This window comes from Semicossyphus pulcher, unplaced genomic scaffold (assembly GCF_022749685.1).
Source record: "Semicossyphus pulcher isolate SPU_LCO1_2020_fin unplaced genomic scaffold, fSemPul1.0.p SCAF_20, whole genome shotgun sequence".
Lineage (NCBI taxonomy): Eukaryota > Metazoa > Chordata > Actinopteri > Labriformes > Labridae > Semicossyphus > Semicossyphus pulcher.
In genome coordinates, this window is record NW_027211694.1 from 17532844 (window position 1) to 17555840 (window position 22997).

A 22997-nucleotide genomic window follows, 5' to 3' on the forward strand; every position below is an offset into this window, starting at 1 on the left:
TTCTCATGGATATTTAATTCTTCTCAGTATGGAAGCATCTCTGAAACATTTAGACCAGCATGTCTCGAAAGGTTGACTGAATCCAGCCTGACTATTTTTGTGCAGAGAGCTGTTTAAGGGCAGAGTGGTGCATCATGTGGGACTGTTCAAGGCATTTGTATGGAAAATGCAAAACTCTTAAAACTTAAATGTTTGGAACACCAATAAACAGAGCTGAACTCTTGTTTATGTGATATCTAATAAGACCCCACTGTGACATTAGTAGTCCGGCATGTTTTGGCAGGATTTGAAATATTTTTGACCTCGGTACTTCTTGGAACAAGTTCTCCAATCTTTATATGGCCACATGCTCTGACTTTCTCTCTTTGTTTTTTTATTTTTCAGGTATGCAACATCAAAATGCAATCTCCGATAGAACCTTAGAAGTCAGAGCATCACCCTTTTAGTTATATTTAGCAACGTTGCTACTGATGCAATTTAGGAATAAAAATGTAATCATGGACTTCCAGGGCAAGCTGACTGCGAGCATCCTCTGAGCTAAAAAAAACTGCAGTTTCCAAGTCAAGTTTGGTTCATCTGTTTACATGATTATGATGCAAATCACTAACAGCACAGAGAGGGCTGAAAATGACCCCAAAACACAAGGTATCATGGGTAGAAAAAGAGAGATAGAGGCAAGCAGCCAAACAAAAGTGTTTGGACTGAAGCCTGAACTCATCTATTTTTATTCATGTGTCCTTATGTGGAAATAAATACCACAGAGGAAGAGAGCAGATCATCTCCAAGCTATCGAGCCTTAACAAACTACCTTGAAAGATGTAGCAAGAAAAGAGACATCAGTTTATCTAAGCTTTATTCTGCTCTATGGCCATTCCTGTTCTTGATCTTGGGACACTTAAGCTTTAGACTGAAAATTACTCACACAGGGAATTAAAGAAATGACTTAATGTCTCTTTGGATGATTATCTAGTAATACATCCTGAAAAGGAATTACCGTTGATATGATTAACACGAGTGAGTCACACATCAAAATCATGACTCAATGTGTGAGGAAACGAGGGAAGACAAAGGGATTTCTAAATCTCCTTTAAGTGACTACTGGTGGATGGATTGTAAGCTTAATCATCATAGTAATGAAGAAAAATTACATCTTATAATCCGTTCAAATGTTTTTTCAATACTGGGTGCCCATACTAATGGTAGCCATATTGCCAACTAACACTTAGCTTTAATCCAATGCTAAATCATTTTATTTCCTGTTTACATACAAGTATGAACAAGTAGGTTTGGGTTTCTACTAGATAAGGCCACAATAATGCTTACTTATACCCGTGGGACTCAAAATTACATCCATCCATTATCTATACTTTTTGGCCTTTCGTCCACACACAAATGCCGTTTTAGGTGACTGAAAACGGAGCTTCTGTAAATCTCCGGCCAGGGTGAAGACTTTTAGAAACTGCCGTTTCCGCGGAGACGTGCAGACGGGGTAAGCGGCGTTTTAGGCTTTTGACATCAGGCTTTGCGCTGTTATCTCCATGGTGACTAATGGTCACTAATGAGGCGACATTCCTTGCAAAATGACAGACGTGACAAAAACAGTGATGCTTAACAGGACTTTTTACATGCTTACACTCGTCTACTATATTGAGGAACAAAGGCGTCGGGATAGATTTTTTCAGACTTCTTCTTTGCATGACCGGGTTATATCGCCGCCTGTTGGTGTGGCATTCTCATGACAGCGTTTCTGTTGTGTTTTTGCGTTTTCATTTGGACAGGGATTTTTTTGGAAACAAAGGAGGCAAAAACTCAATTTTCAATAATACCCGTGTATTTCCTTTATAATTCATTACGGTTTATCAGATTGCAAGTTATTCTTTCATGGTGGTTTCATCTAACTTCCATGTTTCAGTCTTTAAATTTTATCTTCACATTTGGCAAATCACTCTCACCATATGCACAGGCTGCACCACGACGCTTTCACATTAATCCTACGGATTGATCTCAAATGACCCAGATTGAGTTTGGCGACGGTGATGCAAGCAGATTTGCGCACGCAAAGAACATTTAGGATAACATCGGATACAATGGTGAAGAAGTAAATGTCAATGTATTTCTTCAACTTCAGCTTTCAGTGATTACAACTGTCATTATCAATGTCTTTTTTTCAAGTTTATTCTATGCTAACTGTTCAATTCAATTTCTTTCAGCTCTTACAATTTAACTGCCATTTCAGCTTCATTCTCTGACAGTATTTCACCATTGTTGTTAATATTATTACTACTATAACTTTTATTATAGCAGTATAGGCTAAGTAGTATCATTGAGAAAAATTACACTTCCCACAAAACAATAAGAACCTTGATACCCCTGATACATGCCACTTCTACCACTTATTATCAAATTGTTTTAGAGTTCAGAATAAGACTCAGTTAGTCTTTTGTTTGTTGAATGCTCACTCTTCACATGCCGGTTGAACTGCTTTCAGTGGTAACACTTCAACTGACATAGGCTACTTACTCTTACAGGTCTTGATGTAGGCTACATCTGAATATTCAGCCCCTTTTCAATGCTGCAGTCTAATACCCCTTCACCACCAAAATTAGCATGCTGACGTGGGTTTTTCAGACGCGGAAAGACCCACTTATAGATGCTGATTGTCTCTTTTCCCATTGCCAGTGGAGTATACTCCTTTTCGTCTCTTTTCTGCTGCATCTGACATCACGAACGCACCAGAAACAGGGTTAGTAAACAGTGAAGATGTTACAGTGGTTAGGTCTGTATCTATTACTCGTTCAGTCTGTTTATCAATCTTGGCACTGACAAACTTGGAATGATGTTCGAGCGCTGCTCGGACGGAGACGGGCAGAATTTGTAGCTGAGATGACAAGGAGTTGTAGAAGTTACCGACGTGGCATAGCATCGCACCCAGAAATGGGGCGGAGATTAGCGTGTTGACCCGGGTTTTGTGTTCCCATCATTGCCGATTGGAGCCGAGGCGATAATTACCCAGGTCTGCTGCAGAGTCATTTGACCCGGGTCTGAATGCAGATTGTAACCTTTCCCTCTAAGCCAGGTTTTACCAGGTTTTTTGAACAGTGGGAAAGGGGCTTTACAGAGAGTTCTACTTTCCCAAGCCCTTTAAAATAATACCTATTGTAATTTTATTAAATTACTATTATTCTTGCTGTATTATTCTAAATAACAAAATATTTCTGCTTATAAAAACCACAATTTAAGTGTAAGAGCTGAGACTGCTGTTTGTTCACAGAGTTTTTTTTCTTGACATTTTAACTGCTTTCATCTATCACACTTTAAATGTCAAGTCAACCAGGCTATACTTTCGGTTGTTACATCTCAGCTCACTATTTTCAAAGCTTCAATTGAGTCACCTCATTATACTTTTGCTTATGTCTTAGTGTGGCAAATTATATTTTAAAAGTCTAATAAATCTGGACAAGTTTCCACCTATTTCTGTCGTTTTTAGACCTCACTGTTGACGGAAAACAATCGTTGCAGCTCTTGTGTTTCTTCCTGCTCTAACAGCACTGCCTTATCAGCCTATCGGATAACTGCCTCTGCCTGTGTGCTTATCGCCTACATGGGCCTCTTCAGAGCTCATTGAACTTCTACGGCGCTCTGGAGGAGGGTTAAGGAACTGTGGATGTAACGAGTAACGCGTATACTGAATGGCTGAGTCAATCCTTCGGAGCTGCTCGGGTCTAAAATAGCCACGGAGGCAGCGCCGCCCTCTGCAGCTCGCAGCAGCTCCACGTCAGGCAGCGGCTCACTCAGGAAATTCAAACACTGAGTCGTCCACAACACAGACAGGCACACGCATCTTTCTGCTCCAAGGTCACCGAGCCGGGCAGCCAGCACAGGACGCACACACACCTTCATTCCCCCTAAGGTAAAGTAATATTTAATGCCTGTTTATCGCTGACAGCGCTGAAAGACGAGCCGCCGCTGCCGGTGATCAGGAGGATTAACCGGGCGGGCTTTCGGCGTTTTCGGGACGCCGCGGTATGCAGAGATGAGCATGTGCAGCGATGAATGAGAAATGAATCAGAAGAAAGGCTTAGGCTGGGTGAATTTCCCTGTTGAATGTTTGAATACATTTTGTGATGCGTTCAAGAGACCTTGGAGAGCGGGGGAAATCCATGCCATGCGGTCAATTTATGACTTTTGAAAAAGAACCTTAATTAAAAACAGACAAGATAGCTGCTGTGACTCTGAACGCCCGGTTTAGTCCTTGTAGGCCCTGGGCTTTTAAACTGGCTTCATCCGGTCCCTATCCTTACATCAGCAGCATCATATGATAAGCCTGCAGTGCTGAGGAATCACTCTGCTGTTCCATCACTTTGTCAGCTCTAGTTTTCCTGATGAACGTCCAACCTAAATGTTTTTTCAGAATGAGAGTCTATTTTTATCCAGAATATGAAGACGAGTTTTTCCATAAGTAGCTTTAGAATCAGATGAGGACGTTTCACACATGGTCAGCTGGTGGGCTGTAAAAATAACATCACATGTCACGTTACGCTGGTTTCCTCTGGAAAGTGCATCATTGTGCCTTTTTAAGACGCTAGACTGAACATTTCAATATCAAGCAGGCCTCTAACCAGAATGCTAGTCAGATGTGTAAGTTGATAGCCTATTGAAATAAACGGTTAGCTTTTACAAGCAATTAGTTGCTATGGAAAAGCAACACTGTCACTTGAAAGTGAGTTTACCTACTGAATTACTGCACAGCATCCACTGTGGCCATAAGTAACAATATTAGGATTAGATTTACAGTGTGAGGTGAAGTCATAGTAATATGAATTGTCGAACTTGTTAGCTAACATGAGCTAACATCAGCTTCCATAAGCTAATGGTCATATCAAACCAGGTAAGCTGTGTTAGCAAAATTTACCAACACTGATATTGACATGAGTTAGGCTATGGGTTGTGTATTTCTTCTCTTTTAAGTAAGTTATTTTTTTTTGTAACTAGAACTACATCTTAGTGAATTTATTGTCAACAGTAGAGTGGTTATTGATGACTGTTGAACAGTAAAGTAACTGTGAATTAAAAATACATATTGTCGCTTAAATAAGCCCCCAAATGCAAAGCGGAAATTCTGTTTCACTTAAAGAAATGTTATTATTAGCTAATATTTTGGAATATACTCTTAAACACTTTCCTGCTGACATTTAGGTGTGAACTAAATAAATAATAACTAATATGAAGCTAAAGCCAGTAGCTGCTAAGCTAAGAGTGAAACAACTAGCCTGGCTCCATCCAAAGCTAAAATCCACCTCCAAAGCTGCCAAGCCCACTATTAAACACATTGTGTCTCCTTTGTTTAATGTGTTCACAAACTGAAGTATAAAACATATAGACTACTTTATGGCTTTATAGAGGATGTGTCAGACTATTTGCTCGGTGCTGTCACTTCCTTGATCTAAGCTAACCTGCTGCTGTTGGTGTTAGCTCATTATTACTGTACCAACATGGGTGTGGTATCAATCTTCTCATCAAACTCTTGCCAAGAAATTGATTTATATTATTAATGTTTAAGTTTGTTAGATCCAAAATTTGTATCAGGTCTTTATCAAAGTTAAAATAACAGGGGGTTTTTTTGCCACAAAAGTGAGACCAGTATTTACTGCATTATCTTACATCCTAATACAGTTGTATTTTAGTTGGGGACATTTTGGACATTTTACACCAGTTTGTGATTGAAGAAGTCTGCTTTTCAACTACAACATAATGGGTGTTTGGTTGAAAGGGTGTCAGGTTTCTGGCTGAAGGTTAAGTTAAGGTTTCTCTTTGTGCCCTAACATTTTTTTGGTCTCTGCTCCTTGGCTGCAAAGTAGGATGGCTTCCATCTCCTGTTTTGTACGTTTTTCTGGTTTTTAATGTTGTTTTTCTTGTTTGTTTTTATTGTCCTGCATCAAGTTTCAGCCTGTATTTAAGTTAAACATTCTTGGTTGTAATTGTCCACATTATTTGTTTCCCTCAAAAGCAGTGGCCTCTCTCTGTTCATGTGGGCAGGAACATTCTTTAGGTATGGCTCAAGTTTCAAGATCAGGACCTCTTTCCATGTTTCCTGGGAGAAGTTTGTTATGGACACAAACCTGCTGTGTACGGACAACATCACCTGATACACAATAAGGCATTGTAGTCAACACTGAGATCACATGTTACTATAAAAATCACCTGTAAAGTACAAAAACGTAACATTCATTTTTATTTTTTCATTTAACTACTTAACTTAAAGTTTGTATTATAAACAGTGTGATATGTAGATGTTTGCCCCTGAGGAACAGCGCCCTCTTTCTGTTGTATAAAGATAATTTAAGCAGATTTCCCTCCAAAATCTGATCCATGGCTTATAAAGATTAAAGAGGTAAATTATATATATTTATGTAAATAACACTTTGCCCTTATGTGACAGTTGATAGTGAAGAGGCTGACAGATTTCCCCCCAAAATCATTAACTTTAATTTGGAAGTTTGGGGGGATTTGGAAGTGTAGAGACCATATTAAATGTAGAACTAGACCGGTACCTAAGCAGACTTGTGTCAGTGGATTTTAGCATATAGGCGTAGGGCTATACATGGTTGATAAGTAACAAGATATGGCGATACAGAAACACCTTAAGGTTTGAGGAAATTTAGAAAAAGGGTCATCGTTAAATCATTTTTCCACCAGACAGAGCTTAGAAGTTTGTTTTCATCTATAAAATGAATATACTGTATGTAATAATTTATTTAACAAGCTTTGTTCCTTGGATATCCGTTGAAATATCGGTGGGTGATTTTCATCCAGAGCTCAAAATACAATGTTACTCAATTTGCACTGTTGGCTGCAGTTGGATGACTGTTACTTTTTAGAGTGTTCTGCAATCTCCGCAATCTGAGGATGAAACAAAAATGTAACAGAGGTTAGCTAGCGCCTCTGACCTTCATGAGGCGTTTAGAGGAGTGTAGCAGAGTGGGAGCTCTGGATTGGATGGTGAATGTGGGTGTTGGCAACCCACATGGAAACAGCGAAATAGAAGGACTTCTCAGCATGCTGTTGTGTCCACATAAGTGTCGTTGTGTGGAGGTGATGATTTCACGATCCTTTCATGATGTAATTTTCCTTTTAACAAATGGCATGTGCTGATGTCCTGATGTCAAACTGCCAAGGGGCGCTGCATACATCACTGTCAGTATATCCAATCCTAAAAGATCCACACACGGAGTCTGCAGGTTTGTGGGTTGTGTCGGCAGAGGATTGGAGGTGTTTAGAAGTTAGTGACTGAAATTTATCAGACCACTTAAAAGTTTTTTAATCAAGGTTGGTCCTGAGGAATTTGCAGGAAGGGCTTCAAAGTGCAGGGGCTGACAATTGAGCAGAAAGGGTATTATAGTGTCCGTATGTTTCATGGGAAGACCCCCTACCTGGTGGCCTTTCTGATCAGAAAGCAGCTTTCAGAGAGAGCTATTGTTTCTGTTGTATTTCTCCCGTTTGTTGGTGCTCAAGCCAAAGGAGAGGTGTGTTACTAGGTCACTGTAGTGCAGTGATGTCCCATTGATAATAAGGATGTATTGTGTGGTTCTGTCAACATTATGAGACTTTCCAAATGGGTTAATGATGAACTTCTTAAACAAAGTGAGTAGTGTTACTCGAAGGTTACCTTAGAGCTAATCTTGCGTTGCCATAACTTTGAGTCCCATGAGACCTGGCTGGCGGGGGTGGATGCGGGTAGTCAGGTTCATGTTGGCTGCCCCTGACTGTAGAGGTCAAGTTCCCTTTTGTAGAGTCTGACAGGGCTTAGAGCAAGTATATCTGAATGACTTTTAAACTGGAGCTATTGAATCCCTCTGCTGTCCAAGCCCCCAGTAATATAATGCTTTAGAATTGGATCCTGTATTTTCGAAGATATATCTCAAACAGGCTAAATAGGAACGTCTGCTTGCCCGCTAACTCTGACTGAGTCGTGTTTCCATCCCAGCACCTGTCAATCAGTTTACCCTCTGCTGTCCTTTATTACAGTTCAAGTCCGGAAGGGCTTGACAAAAGGCAACATTAAGACTCCATTAGTGATCACTGCCTGACCTTTGACTATCAGTGAAAGAAGGAAAAAAAGTAACTTCACTGAACAAATAAGAAGTCAGAAGAAAGCTTTAATTAGTACAAGTGGAGGAAATGAAAGGGACTATTTCTTCTTCCTCTGAATGGTACTTTTGCAGGTCTTTTCTTCCTGCTTTAATGGCTTCTGAAAACTTGCTCCAAGAAGTGTAACTGAATTGAATTCAGAATAAAGGACACATTTCTCACAAGTTAGATATCCAACTAAATTTATACTAACCTTCAAATACATCTAATAATAAGTTTGATATTGTGGCCTGCAACATTACTGTTTTGGTGTCGTTGGGATCGTTCCAGTTGCAGGCAGCTATTTTCAGATCGTATTTCAGAAATCAAAAAGTTGGTGGCGATGGTGGCTTAAATCAGAAACTTTCAAGGCACTTACCATCTCTATGTGAGAAGAGTTTTGGTTAACCCCCCCACCCCCTACCCCCTTTACTGAAACTCACCTGAAATACAACACTGGGGTCTCAGCTTGGCTCTTGTTGTGGATTAAACCTGAGATCCTGTGCCTGTCCATGCTACAAAGAATAGTGGCTTTTTAGGCTGTCTGCCAAGGAACTAAGAAATGTCCTTGGAGGACATACAGACACACACACATACGCACAGAGTTACACTTTTGCTGTCCAGTACTATGTAACCCAGTGAGATGAGTTCTTGCCAGTTGGATGATTTGATTATGGAAATGCTATTTTGGTTCATGGACTCCTGCCTTCTCCTAGGTGCTCACTTACTCAGCTTTGTTGTTTTAATAAACTCACCAAGGTGAAGCTCAAGTTCAGGCAGGGGACACTGAAAGAGCAACACACAAGGACAGTTGTTAACGTCTTTGTGTCTCCATGACTCCTTATCTGGTTCGTACCTGTTAAATCTCCCCATGTTGCTTGTGGATAATTTTTGGTTCCTTCTTAAAATCATATTGATTAATTACAATAGCTATTTGCTTATCGCCATGCTAGCATCCTAGCTACAGGGGTGACAGTTCATTCGCTGATCCACCACTTCTTACAAACTGAAATATCAATATGAAGCCCTTTGGATGTTTTTTTTTTGGTCCAACACCATCATCAGGTCAAAATCTTTATCTTCTAAAACTAATGACATTCCCATCAGCCCCTACTTGAATCTGTTTTATGCTAGTTAGCTAATGTTAACATGCTAACACACCTAAAATCAGAAAATAAATTGGTGAACATTGTGTAGTAAAATTGGTTATACTAGCTAAACATGAGCCTGTTAGCATTGTCGTTGTAACATGTTAGCATTTAGCCCGAAGCACTGTTCTCTTTGAGTACAGTCTGCCAAAGCGGCATGGCTGACTTTGTATTGTTAAGATAATGATTTGTTTGTTGTTGGTGTGATTGTGTGTGTGTGTGTGTGTGTGTGTGTGTGTTTTCCCAGCTAATCTCTCATTAAACTGGATTCATGAGGCTTATATTTATTTAGCTCATTTATGCTCGTAACCTCAACAACCTCATTGTGGTTGCAGTGATTCAAAGTCTTTTAAATACCTACTTTATCGTTATATATATTATATATTATCGTTTATACCATCACCATTTTGATACTGACTCCTCACTTGTTGTAATCGTCCTGTAAGGGCTGCAACAGCTTCAGTTTGGATTCATGGTTCCCCTAAGAACAAATTGGAACAATATGAATGCCGTTCATGTCGGTGTTTGTGGATTCTAATTGTGTATCAAACACTATCTGAAAGGGGAACAGAGTTTGATACAACATTAGCAACACCAACGCTACACTTTACGTGGAGATGGCAGTGAAGATGATAAAACAGATTTATGCACCTTTCTAAGTCCCAAAAGTTGGTGGATCAATGGAGTACGCTTTGGAATTAATCTGCAGGTCCTCCAGTTCGAAACAAAACCACTCTGGTAACACCTTGATATTGGTATCTCTGTATTGTCTCCTCTTTCTTTGACTACTGTCCTGCATGCTTGACATACAGCCTTCTCTGCTCTCCCTTATCCCCTACTGCATGGCCCCAAACACACCTGGAAGAGATTTGCACTCTACTAAGTGCACTTACAAGTTCAGTGTACATTTGGACGTGTTGCTGCTGCTCATATGTAGCTTTCCCTTGTTGTGCTGTGTAGACACACAAAAAATAGTGTCAAGGCTTAACATCATGTTTCATGATGAAAATGGTTTGCTGGCCCACATTAAGTATGGTTGGAAGTGACGCAACAAATACCCACCAGCCCTGGGGAGGGGAGAAATCAGGGCGTGCTGGCATACCTATCAGTAGCTGCTTGACCTTTGACCTTTCTGAGAAGGAAGATGAGGAAGAATTTGCCTCCAGGGACCGATAAAGTTAGGAGTTAGGATAGTTCGAATTTTTTGACACTTAGTTGTATGAAATACTTGCCAGTAGTGTAGTGGATTGAAATGGATCACCAACGCCTGCGTGTTGTTTTTGTAGGGTAAAAATTCTTGGTTTCGTGACCCTGGCATCTCGCCGGAACTACTTTATTCTACATTCAGAAGTGGACAGAACTCCGACCATGGGACTCGGTGAGTAAGCTAATAGCTTTGCATCAACTACACTACTAGCAAGTATTTCATACAACTTAGTGTTCAAAAATCGAAACTATCCCTTTACATAACTTGACCCTTCGACTATAAGATGCTGCCTGTTACAGATTTGAACCAAATCTTCCTCAAAGAGTCTTACAAGCGAGTCCTGTGTGTGTGGACGGAGGTGTGGCCCCCAACAAACCAGACCGTAACTGATAGATACAATATTGATGCTTTCTGCTTCGTCAGTGTCACCAGGGTTCAATGAACTTGATCCTCACATGTGTTTTAATACGCTGCTCGGAGCATGCTGGCCGTGAGTGCAGCCCGTCAGTCACTCTGTCAGCTGCTCTTTCAGTTAGTGTTTCTCGAGTACAGGGAAGTGTTGACATTGTGGTGACTGAACATTGACTTTGGTTTTGTTTGACGTCTGTCGTCGATCATAAAGCAAAATCGTCAAGCTTGTCTGAAAGTTTGCCTTTTTTCTCTCTCTATTGCTGCTCTTTTATGGTCGGTCAATTTGGAGCTTCATATTCAAAGCCATCAACTTAAGCTGCTTATGAGTTCTGAGGCTCGATCGTGCATTGTCGTCACGTTCAATCAATCAAAACAGGGATCTGCACTGAGTGCTGCTGCGGACAGCCTCTAATCTGATTAGCGTGGATTAGACCCACTGTATGGAACTCTGTTAAAAAGGCATAATCTCCAACTTTGATTAAAGGGTCAATATGAGGGATATACACAGAGGATTATATTTCGATTTACCAAGCCGGTTTTAGCACAAGTTCGAGATATTTTTTTTTAGTATTCAGTAATACACCCAGATAAAACCAGGAAAATTACCAAAACAAATGTTCCAGTGCAAAAATGTTACAAAATAAAGGACCAAAAAAATGTTGTTTGTACCAATTATTACATTAAGTTTTTAATTCGTACCCATGAACAAGCTTTGAAGTATTTTCTTGGCACTCTTGGGCCTCCATACCAGCCCGCAGCTTATCCTTATATTCTGTCCTTTTTACCCTGTAAAAAAATTCTCTAGTGACAAATTTATTTAGGTCTTAAAAACCTTAGCGAATGTGTTTCTTGGCACTGCAGTGAGTCATCCCACTAATGGCTTCCTGTTGACACTTAAAGTAGAACTCACTATGTGTGATCCCCTTCAACCCCGCAACCTGATCAGGCGAAAGCGGCGACAGGGGAGCAGAGCGATGTTATTTATTGATGTTGTTAGCTGATGTTCACGGGTCATTTACAGACACTCTGAAGACTGGAGTGCACATTTCTCTTGTAAGGCTTTGATGCTCGCTGCTGTATACAAGGTGGACTTCAGCCACATTGTCAAATGTTTGCTCCTATTGATCTGCAACAGAAGCAACAAATCTCCAAAGCCAATAAAGGTCAATCAATAATGGGTCATAAAAACCAAAAACTTCCAATAAAAACGATGTTAAGTTAGAGAATAACTTGCTTTATAAACCCTTTAACAGGGATGCAAGTTTACGAGTTCCAATGAATCCAATGACATGTCAGCTTGTTGGAAGATTTTCATGTGTTTGGTGGGAATGTGCTGACAAGACAAACCTGTGAGAACTGCCCAGAGAACTGTTTGAAGACATGAAAGGAGCAGCGGCTAAGGTATGCATGTCTGCAGGTGATAGTATATTAAATTGTTTAGCATGACTTGTGAACTGCATAAGGGAAGATGTTATCAGTGGGAGTGACCCTGACAGAAGATTTACAGTTGATTTGCATATATACAGCGCTGAAAGAGTGCAGGCTTTAACCTGCTCAGAATGACTAACAGCTGAAACCAAGTGCTCTGTTGACCATTTACTGTATGCATGTAGCTCACATGTACTCTGTTTCATCTTGTATGTGCGCCTTTATTTGTTTGTGTTTGAGCGCATCATACACACTGCAACTGTATACCAACATTGTATCCACCAAGAGAGTTTAAAATAGATTTTTCTTTTTTGTGAATGGGAGCTAAAAATGGTAGAAAAGTTACATTGAAAAATTAGGCCTATAACACATTTGCATGAAGAGGGAATCTTGCCTACCTCATAAAGGGCATTTCCAGATTCTGGTCAGTTCCCTCTACAGCAAACAACATCTTAGATTACCCATTAGCTACCGTGAGACATCAGCTAATTTACCCCATTCCTACCTACCACTACTGTTTGGTAGTTTAACATGATACAAAAAGAAAGGTGTGAACTCCTAGTTAACGGTAGGTTAGCTAGCCAACAGTAATATTAGCTATCCAACAGTAGGTTATCTATCCAACAGTAATTTTAGTTATTAAATGATAGGTTAGCTAGCCAACAGTAATGTTAGCTATCCAATGGTAGGTTAGGTAGCCAACAGTAATGTTAGCTATCCAACAGTAGGTTAGCTAGAAATGAATGTATGCTAATGTTAGCTGTTTTGACTTAGCTGTCTGTACCAAATGGGTTGTCAAATATATTGTTTTAACTTAAAATATTCTCCCTTCAGATTTACACTATCCACCATCTTTTCAGTTGCTCATCAATTGTGAAGCGATAAAATCATTTGTCAGATTCCCTCTGATTTGTAAACCTGGAACACAGCAGTACAACATTATTTGAGCTTCCCGCCCTGAGCGTGACATCATCTTCATATTTAAAATCTTGGGAGTGCCGCTTTAACTGTTTATGCTTTAGCTGTTGTAATCTCTCAGCAATGATTTCTCAGCCACATTTATAAAGCCATTGTCAATCTTTGGTATTTGCTGGCTTGTGATGTGTGCTGAAACGTGTTCAACTGGCTTTTCATATGAAACCAAATTTGCTGGCATTCTACCAGTTAGCACCATGAGATCATAAAACTATAAATGATTCCAGGCTGATAAGGAAGGTGGATGTTAACAAGGTTAGGTAGTGCCTATTGTGCACCATAATGTGTGTGTGTGTGTGTGTGTGTGTTTCTCCATGTCGCTGAGCTTCTAATCAACAGGTTAAAGTGTGGGCAATTTCCGCTCTTGGTTTTATACATGTAATAAGGGCATGTTTGCTTTGTACACAGCAGCGCCTGGTTATAACTGCTTCCACTCTTTTATCAGTGGAGAGCCTCTTCTTCTTTTTTCATTACTGTGTGAGGGCTGGGGGGTGGGCCCAAGGTGAATACTGGGCTAGGACGTTCTGGTCTATCGGGTAGCGGATACGGATAATTGAATGTGTTTGTTTAAATGTGTGAGTATGAGTTTGCACGTCTCCTGCAGGATACAGACCTCCGGTATGTCCTTCTCCCTCAGGTGACTGCTGGCAGTTGTGCATGTAAATGACAGAAAGGACAAAGTTTTGACCTCCATTATAATCCAAAAGCTGTCTGTATACTGTCAATATGATCTGCTGTTGGTCAACTGATGCAGCTATATATTTCCAGTACTGAGAGGCAGATTTTTAATATTCTCTCTCCCTTCTTTTCTCTCGTTGCAGTGAATAGTCAGCGTTGAGGTGGGCCAGCGATGCCGCCCCCAGCCACAGGTCCCGCCGCCGTGGCCCCACCTGACGGCGGTTGGGGTTGGGCTGTGGTGTTGGCATCTTTTATCTCCATAGGCTTCTCGTACGCTTTCCCCAAGGCCATCACGGTCTTCTTCAAGGACATCCAGATCATCTTCGGAGCCTCCTACAGTCAGATAGCATGGATCTCCTCCATCATGCTCGCGGTCATGTATGCTGCAGGTGAGTCTTTGCTTGGTTTCTCCTTCATCTCATTTTAAGGTCACAGTGAAATTTCAGCCCCTCTTGCTTTTTGTGAAAATCTAGACTACAAGCATACTATGCAATTCTAACACAATCACTTGCTATGAGACCATCTAGAAACTTCCATGGTGCTTTAGCTATCAACTACAAGCCTGTCCCTTTCTTATCCTCTAAACAAAAAAAAGTGGAAGTAGCTACAGTGAAGTCACCCAAGACTTGTGGTTGGCATTATGGTCGTAGGCATCTTGTATTGTGGAACCAAAAGTAAACATATTTAGACAACAGGATGGAACTGGAGGCTTTCACACATCACAGCTTTGGTCCTGATGTTCATTTGGACAGTTGTGAACACGCATTCTAACTCTCGTGCGGACCAAATTACCGGACCATGGTCCGCTTGAAAATACGGGACTCGGTCCGTTTCCAAACAAACCATGGTCCGGTTCGATTCTGGTGAGAACATAAACGGACTTAAAGTAGGACCTAAAAACATAAAGCAAACCAAAACACTGTGCATTGTGGGTTGTTAACGGATGTTGACACTTGCAGAGACAGCCATGCAGCCAGGCAGCAAGATGAGTAGAGGATAGACATGGGGGAGCGACGAAGAAATAGAAATATGGGATGAACAAACCCAAAATTTCACAAATGCAAGTAAAACAAACTTTGACAACAAAACAACGAAGTCTGCAATCATGTCGAGTGTGATTGAGGAGTGTGCTCTCTCTCTGTTTTCAGCAGTCACTTATAGCTTGCTGCTAATTGTTGCTAACATATGAATATATATGAATGAAAGAAAAACTAAAATTTCACTGAAAAAAAATTGGAGCCCAAACTTCTTGGATGGCCCAACATCAAAAATAAGGCAGAGAAGTCAAGTTCAGTGACGTCCATAAGCTGAGATGAGGCTGAGCAGACAGCAAGAGGAATCACCAGTCAACTAACACCATTATGTTATGTGCTGACTTGCGAACAAGAAGTAACTATGATGACGTAACATCAGTGGTGGCGGTGCTTCACTTCCTCCATTTAAACTCTGATCCTCTTAATCACAATGTTAACCTACTTTTGGAAGAATCTCTCTTTAGGATGTTCTTCGTATGGTTTGTTATTGTTGCAATTAGGTTTTCCATTGTTTCCAGCGCAGATGGACCGATGTAAAGGCCAGGAAGTGTAATAGAAAAGATGGAAGCACATGGGACTAATCTTGTTGGGATTTACTGTGCTCAGTCCTGTGGAGGTCTCAGGCGGCCTCACACTGTGTTTATTTCTGATTCAAGATACAGTTGGGTATAACAGGATAGAGACTGAAGCAGACTGTGCCATCAGATCATGACCTGGTTTAAAACCACAGCATCACAGGATGCTGGCACAGCGTCACATGCTGCGCAGTTAGACCACAAGAAAACCACCATGCTCTGCCAGGCATAAACTACAGATGAGAAATCATTTGAATATTTATTATAGAGGTATAATTTACATGTTCTGTAAATAGTTTGGCATTTGTAAACAAGCGTATAGCATAGAAAAAAGTCACTATGTATACAATGAAAAGGAATAAAACTGTTCTACATATCGCCATAATCAATAAGAGCTCAATCACTATCAAATTCATGGTATCTCTCATCATATACTGTCACACGCTACAGCCGACCTTGAAATGTTTCTTAAGTAAGAAATCTTTAAGGGTCAGAAAGTGTTTCCAGCAGGTCATTTCCTCCATATTGCTCAGATCACCTGCTGCATTTTTCACTCTGGCTTCAGCCCGCAGGCCTCTGCTTGGCAGTGCCACTGCTGCCATCTGTCCAAGCTGTAATCCTTCTGTCACTCGATCTACTGCTGTTGTCACCATCTGTACTGGTCAACAGCAGGCCTGGAGAGCTCATTTGCTATGTTATATGATGCATCTTTCACCGATGGCAGAAAGAGAATGAAGTAAATGCTTCATTCAGACGATTGAATTTCATTAACTGTATTCTGTTGTATTGGGGAGGTTCTAAGGAAGAGCATTAGCCTGGCACAGGGTTTATGTTAGCCAGTATCTACATGCAGTTGTCTGGCAGATTAAGATATCAACAGCCAAAATGTCCAGTGGGAAAATATGCCAAATAAATAAATAATAAAAAAATGACTAATGGTGTATTGAATAGGCTATTGTGTTAATTAAAAGATGTGTTGCCAAGAGGACTTCAATATAAACTTATACAGCCTTAGGCTCCACTGTTAACACACAGAGAGATGGACAGGCGAAGACGGTACAGTGCGACACATCATTTGCATCTCGGTACTCTGCGAGATGCAGCGCTGATGATGACAGCGCTGCGTGGCTATGGCGGGTTTAAATTCCACACGGCCTGTGAAACTATCATCCGGGATTTTGGGGAAATCTAAAAAACAGGCCGATACCGATGACAAGCTCTCCATCATGCGCGCTCTAACAACAGGCTATGAAAACTTAAAATCAAAAGACCAGGCCTACACCAGTCCTTAATATGTTGGAAGAATTAGCAACATGCTGACATGCTGTGGGGTTAGTCTGATGTGCACTCTGTCGACTGTGAAACCCGCTGTGGAGAATACCCGTAGACTCTGGCCTGGCATAAGCAAAAACCGAGGAGAAAGATCTTTTAAATTATCTCTGCTATTCAGATTAAGATGAAAATGTCAAGAATAAAGTCCACAATGTTGAGAGTAAAGTCATAATGCTCATAACAAAGTTTGAAAACCAGTTTGAGAAATGCAAAGTGATTTATTTATTTTCTCATACCTGCAACTATGACTGGAAGTTTAACTTGTATTCTAAATACCTGGCTCTAATACTAAAAGTTTGATTAGTACTAGTAAATTATTTAGATACCATACTGCTGACTCATCACTCTCTGAAACGCTGTTGTATGTGTTTTCATACACGTGCATGGACTGTGTGCTCGCTCATCACATGACTATATCCTATTTTGGACTGTTCTGCTTCAGCAAAACGCTTTTGTTTTGCATACAACTTCATTCAAACACTTCCGTATTTATTTCCCCGCATAGAACAGCTCAGCTGTGACACAGCTGTGACAGCTACAGCTTTTTTTTCCCAGCTTCCTTTATTCCACTGCTGATTTTTCTCTTTTTGCAACAGGACTTTAAATTTTGCATACTAAAGTTCTTCTTTTATCCTCTTTTTGTAAAGGAAACTTCTGGAGTAGAACAGGTAGCTTATATAGCTTTTATTATATGCATAAAAGTATATTGACAGGTTGTATTCAAAGTTAAAACTTTACAAGTTTGTTTAGTTCAGGTTTGCTAAATCTGACTTGGAGCTCTCGTACCAGAACATGTTCTAGATACACGTATAGCAACATTGAAGTAATAATCTTTATCATTTATTAGTTAAATAAATGTGTAAGTCAAAGTATCGCTGAACAAAATAACACAATGGTGATTAAGCCCATGGCCTCTGCTGAAAGCCTGTCTCATTTGCTGTAATACCAGAGAACCAACTGGATGTTGAGTCAACTATCCTGCTCCGAAATCACAAGCTGACCTGGCACAGATACACCCCAAGGGAAGGGTGAGGCCTGTGCCCTTTTGTATTCACTCTTGGCTGATGTTAATTGTACATGACTGTTTTATTTTTCAAATGATATTATGAGTAAAAAAAATAGAACATAGACACATTTCCAAACTAGGTTGCTCGGCTACTTCTTGCAAATTTCCGTTGTCATTCAATGAGCTTTGGCACGCTTCCACCGGTTTGACATTTATGTGGTCTGAACTGAACTTGCAAGCGACGGGTGTGGCTTAGTTGGGTGTCATTAGATCTGTGCAATTTGCAGCCACTCTGCCGTGTTGGTGTGGAATGAACAACAAAACTTAAGTACCTTTGTATATTCAATTGTTTTTACCTTAAATCAAAATTGTGTTGGCCTCACAATAAAGACAAAAAAATGTTGGGGTTCTGTGTAGTGGAAATCTGTTTGGATGTAAATTAATAGACTGCATCCTTATTCTCCTTTCTGGAGAAAATCATTGATCTAATGTGCCGAAACTGGTCTAAACAACTGAGCAATGAATGAATGCTATGGGTGGTGAGTCATTATTAGTACCAGTGTAGAACAATAGAAGTAGTAATAGAGAATTTATGGGTTGGGTGATAGTTCCTGTCATCGCACAGCCCTGAAGCCATGCACAGTGTCGTGGTTCGTGCGCGAGAGAATGTCATCAAAGCTAACGCGATACACTCACTGTGAGTCTTCTTATACCCCATAGATGCTACAAAACAGGATGAAATGGAGATCTTTGTGAATCAAATAAAAATGTAATACCCTAGGTCGCTCTAACTAAACACAAGAAAGTGGGATTTTCTCACTTTAACTCGAATATATTTGTGGAAAAGGAGAAGGGAAATGATTTCAGTGAATAGGGCTGAACAAATGACTGTATAGATGCTGTAGATGGACGACGCATCTCATTGTACGAAATTGATGCCAAAATAGCCCCTGTGACAGGCGTTGCTATCTTGCGATGGTGACGTCATTTGGAGCCAGATTTGCACTGGAGAGATTGGCGAGTGGAGCCGCCGTAGCCACTTCCCCTAACCAAAACACGCACTGAAATGACTGAAAAAAAGGTTGAGGTTAACGCTCACAGATATGGAAACTTCAATGACTGTATTGATTGTTTTATTTACGTCTCCTCTCGCCATTCCTCCTCTACTCTGCTAATCAGGAGCAGATCCGCAGCAGGAGCTGGATTTGTCAACAAAGCTCATCCTTTTTACGGCATCAAATTAATAATTAAAAATTAACTTGGACATTATTAACATTTGGACATAAATCAGCACGAAATGTTTTGGCTTCACTTTTAGGGAACTGTCATGTCTTCAATCTTTTTAATACAGTGAACGATATATTCTTTAACCATTGCGATGTGTGCATGTGTAATAGTCACATCGCAGGATGTGCGATAGTGAAGCAAATTAAGTGATAAGTTCTCCCCAACTTCTCTACAGGGAAAATCGGTTTGATATCACATTAGTGCAGCTCTTCACAAGAGCACACAGAGAACTGACTGCTGTGCTGCTGAGTCTGTGCGTCACCTGCCTGTAAACATGCACGCGACGCTGCAGCCGTCACAGATCATGACGGCGGGATGATCGGCGCAGATGCTCTGTTATGCGAGCAGGCTTATTACTGAGTATATTCCTGTTATTAAAGGCACCTCGTCCCGGTGCGGGTTAATGCTGTGGCCACATAAACAGACCGTTCATGGAGCGGACGTTCAGCGGAGTGTTTACTTTAGCAGCCTGAGGTTGTGTGTGCCGACAGGAAGTAGGAGTGACAGGCTGGTCCCGCTGATTAAACATATGTTTGAACATTGTTAGAAATGGTAAACAACATACCATATAAGTGACACAACCTCAACTCACAAGTCTGTATTTATTTTATAAAGAAACGTGTCGCTCCACCTGTGCTCTCTCTACTTTTTCATTTGGGTGTCAGATTCAGTGAACCAAGTGTGGTAAAAGTAGGAGAGGAGTTCTGTTTTGTTAGAAGAAAATAGACTTAACAGTCCCAAATAATAATGAGTGTGATTGTTAGCCTTATTGTTTATATGTACATGAAAACACACTGCGTTTATCTGGTACAATTTCCTGTTTGTGTTTTAAATCACAGTAACTATCGCAAAAACAAAAAGTTCGCAATCTTAATGTCAGCCCTAGTTTGGCGCATTTTTGCCATCCTCTGACCTCATTGAGGAAGAAACACTAAGCATGTATCGTATGTTGACAACATCAGATAATTTTCCAATTACCAACCGCTGCGTCAGCTTTACACCGACTGTATATCATTATCATGTTGTGTTGTCCTCTCCGTGCTGTTACTAAGCGAGCAGCTCTTGTTACTCATTCATATTGATCGCATTCATCAGCTATTCATTAAACATCTGCTCTCTTGTTCTGCTTCTGACGCTGATGAAGCAATCACTGTTTGAATGCTTAACACCTTTCTAATTCCCCCCTGCTGTTTTTCTCACTGTGTGTGTACTACTGCCTGATAATGACCAGTGGCCAAAGAGAAATATGAATATGTATTTAATCAAGCCGTAAGTACTAAACATGTCAAAGCTTGACAAAAGGAAATGGATGCAGCCTTTTTTAAAGCTATGCTAGCAACATCTCTAAAGAAAGCAATGTGGTCTACCACTTTGAAAGTTGCGCTTTGTGACCATTCAGAATATCTGAACAGCTGTTGGATGGTTGCCATGAGATCTTTTACTGACATAGATCCCAGAGGATTAAACCCAATGACTTTGGTGCCAATGACGCTTGTTGCTAGTGCTAGCGTTGGCCAAAAGCCGTGGAGTAAATTGAGCTAGTTGTTCAACTAGTTTCTGTCGTTAGTCAAAATTATTCGCTTGAAGTGTATGTCGCTTAGCAGTCCTAATAAAAATACCATGATAATGGCATTGACTGGAATAAAATTGGTTCAGTGTTAAAGAAAAGCCTTGATTTAGCAAGCTACACTTGCTGCGTTGCTGTAGCTTAGCTTGCTACATTTCTGGGGTGGGTAGCTTCTGTCCAAGTTGTAAAAGTACTAAAAATGTCAAAGCTTGACAAAAGGAAATGGATGCAGCCTTTTTTAAAGCTATGCTAGCAACATCTCTAAAGACAGCAATGTGGTCTACCACTCTGAAAGTTGCGCTTTGTGACCATTCAGAATATCTGAACAGCTGTTGGATGGTTGCCATGAGATCTTGTACTGACATGGATCCCAGAGGATTAAACCCAATGACTTTGGTGCCAATGACATTCCCCTCAGCTTTAGCTGTTGCTAGTGCTAGTGTTAGTCAAACAACTGTGTAGTGGACCTTGATATAATTACTAACTATTAGCGTAGCTCACTAGATTTTACAAGTGGCGCGCCCAACACTGTAACAATAGTAAGCATTATTTGCTAAACGTCAGTGTGTTAGCATTGGCACTGAGCGCATGTTAATGTGCTGATGTTAGCATCTAGCTCATATTACTAACCTACAATCTTACAGAGCTTCTACAATTGATTTTTTTTTTCATACTGTGTTTTTAGGATATATATAGTTTTATAGTCAGTTTTCTGTGTTGATATTGTATAGATTTAATTATCAGTTAATCAAAATTGATAATCATTCATTTAATTCATTATGAATATTCAGTCGCAGCCATACACACCTGTACAGTTGGTTCGGTTACTGGATTCTGAATTTAGAGTTTCAAGAGCCGTCACAACTGCTTAATTATAATGTAGTTTCAGCTTTTGTCTGACAGATCTGTCTCTACTATGGGAAGCCGTTCAGTTTGTTCCATCGTCCCTATAAGTTGTAATTATCAAACTGGAAATGTGGGAATGGTTTCACAAAGCTAAACATCCTCATCTCGGTTTATGAGATCGTAAACAAACTATTTCCTGAATGTTGGCAGGGCAACTACCTCACCCTTTGTGATTTGCATAACTATTGTGTGGCCAGCATTAAAAATCAACTGACATTTTCCAACAAACACAACAGAATTTTTCGATTAAAGAAAAGAAGAATGTTTAATATCTATAATAAGTACCACCTAATAACATATTATAATGAAGCAGGCGTAGTTCAAAGCTTTAACGTCTGAGAGGTAAGTTAATGACAGCACTAAAAAAAAAAAAGGGATGGGCATACAGTGCGTTCCTTAATGGCATTACATCAGACAGCTGTGAGGAGACGCATCCCTCATCCTCCTCAGCAGAGCCGGCGTCGCTCTGTGATGACGTCATTAAGCTGCAGGCTGTTTGTCAGTGGTGGATCAGTGTTGCTAATCCAGATACAGAAGAGAGAGACTTGACCTTGGGCGAGGCTGCGTGGACACAGTGCACACCCGCGTTACATTTACTGTCAGTCATAAAAACAGGTAGATGATAAATAAACAGAAGAACAAATGTGTTCACCTGTCAAATGTTTTATCGTATAGCAACAAAGATACAATACAAGTGGTCTGTGTAAAGGACTTGGTTTCATTCTTACCTTTTTATTTCAGTTTCAGTTGTAAGGTCAGAAACACTTGACTAAATGAATGCCTTTTAACAGCATAAAAGAGTCGCTGAAGAATGTTTTTCCACATCAAGAGCCCCTCAAGGCTCCTTGGATTTACTGTGTGAAACTGATTGAGCACTTAGCCCCTGAAGCCTTTTAGTTTGCATGTTAGAATCCTCAGAGCACTTCAAACACGGAGTATTTCTTAAGTAAAAGTCATCTAAATGAAGATGTTGTCAAGTAACCAATAGATAGCTTAAAAACAGCCATTTAAATCTGCCCCATTTGTCCCACTTAGTGAGCTCTTACAACTCGCTAATTCATCCGTACCAACATGGAGACGGAGACCGATTTATTTTCTAGGTTTGTTTCATGGAGAGCATCGCTCTTCTTTCAGGAACACCCTCTCCCTTCAATCACTCAGTTACACACATTCACATTTGGAAACCTCCCAGTACAGCTACAGTGACTTCCTTTGGCCACCGAGCAGTTTCCCTGGAAAGGGTATTGCTCAAGTGCCAGCAGAACTGCCCAATAAATAAGACCCTGCTGTGTCCTTTTGCAGAAGATCAGCTTTTA

General features: G+C 40.4%; 1 protein-coding gene across 1 annotated transcript in view; it reads left to right on the forward strand.

Moving 5' to 3' along the window:
• The first annotated feature begins 3817 nt into the window (after window positions 1-3817).
• Window positions 3818-22997, forward strand: part of LOC138599428 (monocarboxylate transporter 2-like) — a 29761-nt gene continuing 10581 nt past the window's right edge. Inside the window, exons 1-2 of the mRNA XM_069671106.1 lie at window positions 3818-3910; window positions 14118-14363. Of these exons, the coding sequence (XP_069527207.1) occupies window positions 14147-14363 (217 nt within the window). The 5' untranslated portion in view covers window positions 3818-3910; window positions 14118-14146. The remainder of the gene's footprint in view (window positions 3911-14117; window positions 14364-22997) is intronic.